Below are 10,547 nucleotides of genomic sequence, written 5' to 3'. Positions count from 1 at the left end.
TGAGTATGTTTGGCGATTATGTACTGTAGGCTGGTTCGGGGTGAGCAATCTTATCAGTGTGCTGATCTGTCTGGTCTGTATGCCTGTGAACAGTTTGGGTCCTGTTCTTCCCACAGGTAGAATGCTTTGTGCTTCCACAATGAACTCATCAATCTAACTGCTGCTGGCACAGCTAAAGTGTGTGAATCTGGATTATTATAATCTGTGTCTGTGTATGATGCTAGATAATACCCACCTCCCAGCGCATGCATGCACGTACGCACGGATGCACTTGTGCATGCGCGCGCACACACACACACACACACACACACACACACACACACACACACACACACACACACACATCTGGGTTACCACATTTACAACTTCTAACTTAATAAAAAATATTGACACATTGAGAGTTTGTAGATCTGCTACATTAGAAAAACATATTCTTACCTGTAGCCATCTCACAAAAATCTCTGTGCCCACTAATCTATTTAATCTGACACGATGAGATAACAAATTTACTATGATCAATCTTAAATCCCTGTCGAATTGCTCAGCAGACTTTCGCATTTTGGATACACACATTGTGTGTTACTCTGTATAATTATACTTTTATAAATTAAAACCCCTCTTTAAGTGATAGGTAGTGTGGACTACCTTACATCAACAAGAATAGTACATGCATAGTAGGCCTACTATCCAGTTTGACCGTTCTTTTGACCGTACACTGTAACAGACATTGTTCATAAAGAGAAATTATTGACATATACAGTAGTTGAATTTCAAAAAGGCTGTGTCTGTGGAGATGCAGTAACAGCCAATGTGCACCTCCCGTAGAGGTAGTCTGTTGCAGCATTCAGTAAAAAAAAATCATGTACCAGTCAGACAAACAACATGTTTGTTTGCAAGTTAGTCAACCAATTTGAAAACAATCAGATGGCATGGTTTACTCCAAAGATAATCTGCCAACAGGAAAGTAAATGTTCTGAAACTAAAATGTTACTGTAAACAGCTCAAAACTCCCTCTGAAAGAGCGTTAGCTAGCCCACACACACCTCTATATTCCATCTTTAGATACACCACATAGTTACAAAACAAATGAAATTACATCAAAAGAAGACATGCAAGAACAAACAGCACATCAGATTCATATTTAGACTGGTGACTTTGAACAAAGTGGTATCAGTTCTGGTTACTCCTTCTATAGTTAGAACAGAAATTCCAATCAACCAAAGAACAATATGGCGGTCTACACCAAGATTTAACTAGCATTGACTCAACAAGAGTAGAAATGAACAGAATAGAACAGTACAAGACTAGACAATAGACTAAAAATAGTGTAGAACAGTTTGTGATCAATTATGTCACTAAATTAGAATAGGACGGTCTGTGACATAATTGTCATAAACCAGACAAGCGTAGAATAGACCAGAGTAGAACAAACCATGGTATACCTGGTCTATTGGCAGTCATCTTGTTCTCTCCTCCTACAGAATGCATCAGTGAGGATGTAAATCCAATAGAGGACAGTGATGGATACATTCACCACCAGCACACACATGATCACTGGATGGAGCATGGCACACTGACCGAGTTTTGTCCAGTCCTCCGTCTTTCAGTGACTAGCTAGTCTATCTTCTCCTCCGTTTTCTCTCTCCTTCAACCACTATCACTCCATCCTTGTCATCTGTACTTCAGGGTGGAAAGACAGAGACACTACCAGATTCTGACCCGATTCAGCCCTCAGGAAGGATCAAGGCGAAAATCCTACATTGTAGAGCGTCTCAAAGGCTTTATCACAGCACCCTGATTCTGTCCTACAATAGTGGCAGGACGGCGACTTAAGACTTCTTTATAGCTGAAGGAAGGTGAAAGAAAACAATTCTGCTTAATCGCCACTAACTCCCCTGCTGGGTGTTGTCTTGATGAAGAGATAAACAGTGTGTTTTTTGTGTGTGTGTGTGTGTGTGTGTGTGTGAGAGAGAGAGAGATTGCGTGCGTGCGCGAGCGCATGTGAGTGATGGGGAGCGGGGGTTCTGTTCCCAAATGCAATGTATGTGACCCATTGCAGTGCTCGTAATGAATACTTCTCAATTTGCAATACGGTAATTACAGCAGTGTAAAAGATGCAGCACAGCAGCACTGGGGATGTAGGAGGTAATAGGAAATGCCTCTTTCCCACTTCAGGTCCAGGTCCCTTGCAGTGGTGGAAGAAGTAGGCCCTGCTCAGATAAACACTGTAAAAGTCCTGTTATTATATTATCTAATATACAAAATTAAAAGTACTCATTATGCAGAATAATGGCCCTCTCAGAATCATATATCATGTTATTGGACTATAATTAATGATCATAAACCAATAAGGCCTATTTCATACTTCAGCTATTCGAAAATAGCCAATTTACAAGCTCACAGTAGATCTGACATTTACAGTAGATCTGAGGTTTTCAGTAGATCTGCAAAGTAACTAGTGACTAAAGCTGTCAATTAGGCAATCAGAATCAGAATCAGAATTTAAGCCAATTATGAACAGGTTTGTCACATCACAGCAATATTTGCCTCTGAGATGTAGTGGAGTAGAAGCATAAAGAATCAAGAAATTGAAATACTCAAGAAAAGTAAAAGTACCTTCAAGTAAAGTTTAAATTGTCTGTGTGTGTGTGTGTGTGTGTGTGTGTGTGTGTGTGTGTGTGTGTGTGTATATTCTATGCATGCCCACAGCCTGGATCGGATTGGGCTGTTATTGCGATGCAGGGAAGGTCATGGGCAAGTCAAAACCCAGGCCATGCCCACATAAAAGCCACCCCCCGCTAAAAATCATCATGTCACACCCACACCAAAATAACCCAAACACGGAATGCCACGCCCATATCCACGCCTAAAGAGCGGCAATGTCATGAACACCTTTTCTATGAACATCCCTATATACCAACCATCCATATTCTATTCTCCAACCATCTGCCATATATTAGACAATAGTCCACCCCATAGAAACATTCTGCTCAAGAATGGTTAACTACTGAAGTGGCCTCAAATTCCAGTCACCCCGTTTATATTCATGGTCAGCTCTATGTTGGATGTTCCTGCTTTGGAAATAGTAACAATCTGTATGATCTCTCCAGATGTCAAAACCACCAACATTTTCAATCCAGAAGCTTCAAGTAAATAACATCATTTAGTACATCTGTAAGTCAGTAAGTCTGTGAGTCCCAAAAAAAACACAAGGGAAGACATGCTGTAATTTGTCCACTAACCACAATGTAAACTGTGCTTCCTTCACATGCATGTGTGATATTGAATTTCCCTAAGGATCGATAAAAGGTTTCTTAAACATATTCAGGAAAAACACTCAAAAGTGCAAACAAACATATTGCTTTGGGCCTATTTAACCTGCTGGGCAACACCAGGTACATTGCTAGAATATACATATAGCCAACTAGACATACTGTATGTCCCACTATCAGACTAACCAGCTAGTGAAATAATTGAACCAATTACCGTATATGCAAATAAACCCTAAAATATATGGCCAATAAACTAAATGGCGACACAAAAAACCCTGACTGAAAGACAATCCACCTGACAATAATTGTCCTTAACTAAGCATGCACCACATAACTTTGATGACAGATAAAACAGGATATTATGTTTAATGTTGATACAATGTTTTATTGTGTCCTGAGGGGCCTCAAGAAACATATAGAGGGGATGTACTCTCTATAAGTTTACATATATGTATAGCAGCAGAAACTAAAACATAGATGAGAGTAACGGATTATTAATGTAGTAATGTAGTCAGATTATAAATACATTTAACCCGATGTCACTGCAGAAAACAAAACAATCATTTAACAGATACCTGTGAAAATGTTTTGATTTATTCCAAAGGGAAGGAAGCATTCAGACTGTGATGCTAATGTCATTTTTCACACCTTGAACTAAGGGCTGACAGTTATACACAATTCAAATTACATTTGTGAATTGCCAAAAATTGTTCATTTTAAATGTAGTTTCTTGCATTTTAAAAGTAACTAAAACCAATAAGAATGCATAACTGTGTTTACTGTCCGTAACTATTTTAAGTAGACAGTCATCTTTAGTGAACAAAATTTTAAAGAAACTTTAGAATGATGCACAAAAACCCTGTTCTGTTTCGAGTATATAATGAGCAAAACAAATAGCAAATGTTCTGTCATTCAACTATGACATAACATTTCTTATTGATTGAATACAGTGAAATGACCCCAGGCCTGATCCTAAATCACAGTAGTCAGTCTGAACACAACCAGGCCAGGGTCTGACCCAGTCAGAACCTTTCACCGTGGTTTCATCTCCACTGAGCTTCAATCAATTACACTAACAAGAGAAGATGTACTTAATGTACATTATCTAGTCAGGCCTATAGGTAAATATACATATACAGGCATTGTAACATCAGTCCTGTAAAGTCCTCATTGTCCATCAGCCCTTCACCAAATTGAAATCTTGCAACTGGCCAACCCACACCAAGGGCGATCGCGTGGCGCAGTGCCTGTCCACCACTACGGAGGTTGTGGGTTCGAATTCACTGTGGTGCATCCGACTTTGTCGAGCTTCTATATGAACACAATAGGTCTGTGTTCAGGCCGAGGGGGAAGCCGGGCAGGGAAGGTGATAATTGTCATTGCTCGTATTCCTACATGCTGGGCGGCATCTGTCAGCAGGGAGGGAGTGTTGGGCGAGAGGAGTAGGACGAAGGCTCTACGTCCTCTCGGTGGGGGCTTCTCACTGGCAGGTGATTCAGTAGGATACAACTTTTTTCATTGGGAAAAGGCCTTTGTTTGTCATTGTGCCAATCGTTGCCATCTTCAGCCAAATGGTTGTATGTATTTTGCCTCTGACTGCGAGCCCGACATATAGGGAGATGGGTTGCACAATGTTTTGGTTGTTAAACCTTGTGCTATGGCGATGAGATGAGGGCAAGGTGCAACAGCTGACCAAATAGAACATTTTAATTGTCAAGTTGCAATTAAATCATTGTGAAACCTCAAATCACATTATTCGATTCATTTCAATTAATTGTGCAGCCCTAGCCTACGTGCAACTGAAATTCTTGAAACCACACCAAATTCAAGTTTAAATTATGTTGACAAATTTACTTGGGTGTGCTTTACTCATGAGAGGCTAAAATGACATTCACACATTAAGCCAAAGTGGAACAACGGGCACATTACACACTTTGATGTTGACACCAGGTTGAAAACTGTATACCAATATAAAGGTTTCATGACCATGATCATGACCACTGAGCACATACTGTAAAACAATGCAGAATTGAATTTTTAACTTATTTTGAGTGATTACTGACTTGAAGACAATGTTTTCTTGGATGACTTATTAAAGGTTTTCAAGTTTTAATCTGTCGGCAAAATGGCTGGAGGGAAGCACCAGAGGTGTCCTGGCGTCCTTGACCATATCCACAGCTTTAGCCCTGTAACCTAACCAGTCCATCAGCGTACTGAAACTCGTCACTGTTCTCATACTCCAGCATGTCCAGGGCCACTTCACAACTCTCCTTGACCACGCGCTCCCCGTCTCCGCAGTACCGCTGCAGCACGGTGATGCAGTCATCTCGGCCGATGGACCCCAGTGCCTCAGCCGCCTCGTGGCGAACCATGGGGCTTTCTCCAGAACGTTCCAGAGCAGCCTGCAGTGCGGGGATAGAGGCCGGGTGCTGCATCTGGCCTAGGACATAACCAATCTCATGACGGAACAGGGCGCTGGAGCACTGCAGACCTACAGGAGACAAAGAAAGTGCTGCTTCAGCAGTGACCTTAGCATGCTGGTTTAACAAAGACAAACACTACATTGATATTTTGTGTCCAAGGTGTATATGCATACATTTATTGCAAAATAAGGGGGAAATAATTAAGGAGCACGTTTCATAAAAATACTCACTAGATCCAAACCTTCCATCTTTATTTATATTTAGCGCCATCGATGTGCTCTTTTTTAAATTGTCTAAAAATGTGAATCTGTGCTACTTAAAAAGGGTAGAACTTAATCTACTATCTTACCATCTCCCAGTGCTAGCACTGCCTCTTCACTGCCTAGGTTTCGCAGAGCAAACATGGCTCTGTAACGTTCAAAGAGTGGAAGGCTCTCGTCCAGTAGGGAGTCTCTCAGCTCTGAGACGCTCTTCTTGGTTGCAGGGGGTGCGGGGTCGACAGAGCAGTATGGGTTGGGGTCTTTGCCATCACCCGCTTCCTGTTTCTCTCCTCCACTTTGCAGCCACTCCAACCGACGAACAGCCAGCTGGCATGTCTCTGCCACCTGCAAGTTAGGAGCAGAAAATATACTGTTAGGGTTTTTCACAACAGTATGTAGTGAACACACACACACACAGGCTAAACTATCTATTGGCAGAGGAGGCATTAACCAGAAGTAGTCGTACAAGAGAACAGTTGGTGGGGGTGGCGTGACCAACATTTCTTTGTTTGCCAACCAACAAAGAAGACCGAGCAATGTTCAGTTTCCTTTCATACTACTGCATTGTCACTGCTGATGCTGCAGGATATATTTCAGAATGTCTGCAGAGATATTTGTCCAATTAAACATGGAACCCTACACAAAAATCTTCACAAATCTTTCACAAATGCCTAGTCTTGTGGGCTTTAGACACCTCTTGCACGAGTATTACATACTGTACTGTGCCCCCTACATACAAACTGCCCCCAACATTCATCCTGTGTGGGACCAAACACCATACAGAACTTCTGCATAAAGGAGGCCAACGTGTGAATGACCACTATGTTGGCTATTTTTATCCAGCGATGTTATACATTCCATGCATGAAAAGGGGCTGAGAAAATAAATGTTCTTGTTTCTATTTATTTTCCCTCTATTTTATTTGTCCCACCAAGCTGTACCGAAGAACCGTGCAGAGGAAATCTTATGAGTTAAAATGTACAGACATCTTTGCCACCTAGTGGATGGGAGGTGAACAGTAAATATAATTTGCCACAGGTTCTTATAGGAGTCAGTGGTGGTAACAAGTTGAGAACATTAAGATAATGTACACATGGTCAGCAGTGGAAAGAGTTCTTTGAATGTCACATATACATTATAATTTAAACTAAAGCAATAGATTACTTTAATTTGGCAAATATTTGTCTAACCTTGGTATGTCCTCATGATGTGATGAGTTGTCTATATTTAAAAAGTCTATAGTATGGGAGAACTTTCCTCAAGGTATTAAAACTCTCACACTGATAAACTCCCCAGCAGCTTTCCTTCATAATCATTAGCCTAAGTAGTTTTGGATTACCAACACCTTCTACTATACTACTGTATGAGGAAATATATGACATTTAAATGATGACAACTGACCGAGGACACTAGACACCATCATACCAAATTGACATTTAAACCATAAAACAAAATGTAACCACTTAAAACCTACATACTTAGTTGACCAGAGTCTATAGTACCCTCCCCCCTCCCTTTTACCCTCTACACTACATACTGCATCTTCACCTAAAATAGCTAATCTACAAGCTTGTAGATGTGCTATTTTTAATGTTCGCTACAGAATAGGGACACTAGGATAGGCTTCATGTAGTTAAAGGTTATGGTTCACAATTAAAGAGTCGTCAGGGGGATATGTTGATTATGTTCCTACCTCTATGACAGGGTCCCGACTATATTCTTTGAGCAGGTCCAGAACCACAAGGTCACCAATTGCTCCCAGAGCCTCGCCTAGAGCCACAAACACACAAGACACATACTGGTCAATTAGTTTGAATACTCATCATGACATTACTCTGTGTGATCCGTTCCATCAATTAATAACACACATGAACCCTAACTCTACTATTCTGGGGGGCATGTGAAAATAGGTGAACATTCTGGGGGAAAATAGGTGAACATTTGCAGACATTAGCACATTTAGCAGATCTACAAGCTCGCGACAAGCCGTGAGCTTGTAGATTTGCACATTTTCAGCGAAGAGATTTGGTGCAGTGGGAGAAAATGAGGGGGTCGTCAACAAAGTACTGTATATAGGGTTGAAATAAACAAGATGACTTGAATGGTCACAAAAAATGACAACATAATCTCATCAGTTATCGGGAGAGCGTCTCTGCATTTACTCGCCATTAATATCTTGGACCGTGATTCTGGCTTCATATTTCAATACTTGTTGTTTGTCTGCATCTATGTGTGTACCTACCTGCCTCGTGCCTGACCATGGGCTCTTGCTGCGTGTCTTTCAGGACAGCGATTAGCGACGGTATGGCCCTTTTGTCCTGCATCTGTCCCAGACAGTAAGCCAGCTCGTGTTTCAACAGAGCAGATTCATCAGCGAATGCTTTGCTGATCCACTCTATGGCTTCAGCACCTGACAGAGTTCAGGAGTAAATGGATAAGTTACACAAGCTCTATCCATCCATCCTCACAAATTCACTGGGAAATGAATTCACAAATTCATTTCCCAGAAATTCCCACAGGAAAATATATTTAGCAAAAATGTGCACACACACAATCAATGAAAGCAAACTGATAAAACGTATAAGGTCTCCAAGTTTCTGTTCCCTTAACAATTCTGCTCTCCAACAGCTGTTAACTCCCACCAAATACAATGTACTATCCTTGTTTTTTCAAATTAATTTGCGACATGTTGCGAGCTTGTATATCAGCCATTTCCGAATATCCTAAGTATAAGGTGGTTAAACTGATTTTGAAGCTACATATTGAATAATTTAGCTGGGGACCCTCCTCAAGGACCCCTTGAGAGGAGAGAACCACTATTTTTAACCCATTAAGACCTGAGGCGATTCTTTAAAAAAATCTAAATCCTAACAGTTTTTGGAAAGAATTTTTTTCCAAGATTTTTCAAAAATAGCAGATCTACAAGCTCATAGCACAGCACTCGGTGCCGCGCTATGAGCTTGTAGATCTGCTATTTTTGAATAGCCAAAGAAATCTTATGTGACACAGTTGCGTTCCAGGTGTTAAAGGGTTAAAGCACTTTGGATAAAAGGTGCTATGGAAATGAGGACAATTTATATTGAAATTAATACAACACAGGGATCGAACACTGAGTAACAAGATGATGAACAATTGCACATTTTATTACCAAAACAACATGTTATTTACCTCCCAGGCTCCTCAGCGTGAACAGTGCTCTGAAGCGTCGGGTCAGGTCCTGTCCTGGTTCCACCAGGACCTGTCCTACTGCTGCTATTTGATCCACGCTGGCCATCCTGGGCACAGAGATGCAACTCAAGTTCTTCAATTATGTGGCAGTGTAGTCTCAAACCAACTTCTAACAATAATGGTTACAGTCCAAGTATCAGGTCATCTTGGTGGCAAGTCATCATCATTCACATGTAGGCAACTAGTGTTCTAGTGTGTGGTGGAAAGTAAACTAATTACATATACTCAAGTACTGTACTTAAGTACAATTTTGACTTTTGAGGTACTTTTACTTTACTTAAGTATTTCCAATAATTTTCTTGTACTCCTCTACTGTACATCTCAGAGGCAAATATTGTACTTTTACTTCACTACAATCATTTGAAAATTTAGTCACTAGTTACTTTGTAGATTTTGATTATCATTACAAAACCGATATAGATCTACAAGCTCACAACGCGTCACTTTGCAACGAGTTGTGAGCTTGTAGATCTGCTATTTTAAAAAGCTTTTTATGAATTTGAAAACTTGTGAAATGGGACATTCTACATAATAGGTAGCCTACTTTTACTTTTGGTACTTTAAGTACATTTTGATACCAATACTTTTGTACTTTTACTCAAGTCGTTTTTTTAATTCCGGACTTTTACTTGAGTGAGTATTTCTACAGTATTGATACTTTTCCTTGAGTACTTTTTCCACCACTGAAATCATTCACATGTAGGCAACTGTTGCTCTGACTCCAGACCTGGCTATACAGACTGGGATAATGTTACACTGGCAACACTGCAATATATTTTATTCATTCCTGGGAGCCAGTTAACATTACCTGGGGTTTAGTAGGAATGTGATGCAACATAATAACTAAGCTACAGCACCAAGACCAAACTAAAATAATAATCTTTAAATAATAATCAATAAGAGAAGTGGATTCAGATTTACCAATAAAAAGATTGAATTAAAATAAATCAACAATTACTTTTCAAGCCAATAACGTTCAGGTTTAGGTCTTGTAATGAGATTTTAGTATCGCAGGTAATAACATATAGGTAAAAACATATGGTTTACATAATTCCTTGTTGCAGGTACTCATGCCAAACTGGTCACAGTGCTATAGCCCACGTTGCTACTAGCCAGCTAGGCTAACGTTACATGACCAGTCTCTCTGCTATCTATACGTTGGCCACAACTCACATTAGTTGGTAAGTTAACAATAACAATAACAATAAAGACAGCAACTAAAAGTAAACAACAGTCCACACTCAGGTTAACATAATGTCACTACGTACTCACTTTATGTGGTTGAGGACTTTACTTCATCTTCTGGTGGCATAAAGTGTCCACTTGGTTCCAGCTGTTTGACAAGACAGTCTGTAAACAAATAC

At 40.3% G+C, this 10,547-nt stretch overlaps 1 protein-coding gene across 2 annotated transcripts; it reads right to left on the bottom strand.

The window, feature by feature from the left end:
* Positions 1-3,527: 3,527 nt before the first annotated feature.
* LOC311052233 (deoxyhypusine hydroxylase-like) lies at positions 3,528-10,545 on the bottom strand. 2 transcript variants are annotated; one of them, XM_084067109.1, is made up of 6 exons: positions 10,456-10,517; positions 9,124-9,292; positions 8,198-8,365; positions 7,649-7,725; positions 6,045-6,300; positions 3,528-5,763 (listed from the first exon to the last, which is right to left on the bottom strand). In XM_084067109.1, exons 2-6 carry the CDS (start codon positions 9,227-9,229, stop codon positions 5,453-5,455), a joined length of 918 nt encoding a protein of 305 aa, XP_083923235.1. In that variant the 5' UTR covers positions 9,230-9,292; positions 10,456-10,517; the 3' UTR covers positions 3,528-5,452. The 2 variants fall into 2 exon arrangements, with proteins under 2 accessions (XP_083923235.1, XP_083923234.1); XM_084067108.1 differs by having other exon boundaries at positions 3,529-5,763; positions 9,124-9,230; positions 10,456-10,545.
* Between the last annotated feature and the right edge of the window lie 2 nt (positions 10,546-10,547).

Source organism: Gymnoscopelus microlampas (genome assembly GCF_963454915.1).
Source record: "Gymnoscopelus microlampas genome assembly, chromosome: 9".
NCBI lineage: Eukaryota > Metazoa > Chordata > Actinopteri > Myctophiformes > Myctophidae > Gymnoscopelus > Gymnoscopelus microlampas.
This window is presented reverse-complemented; position numbering and strand designations above follow the sequence as displayed.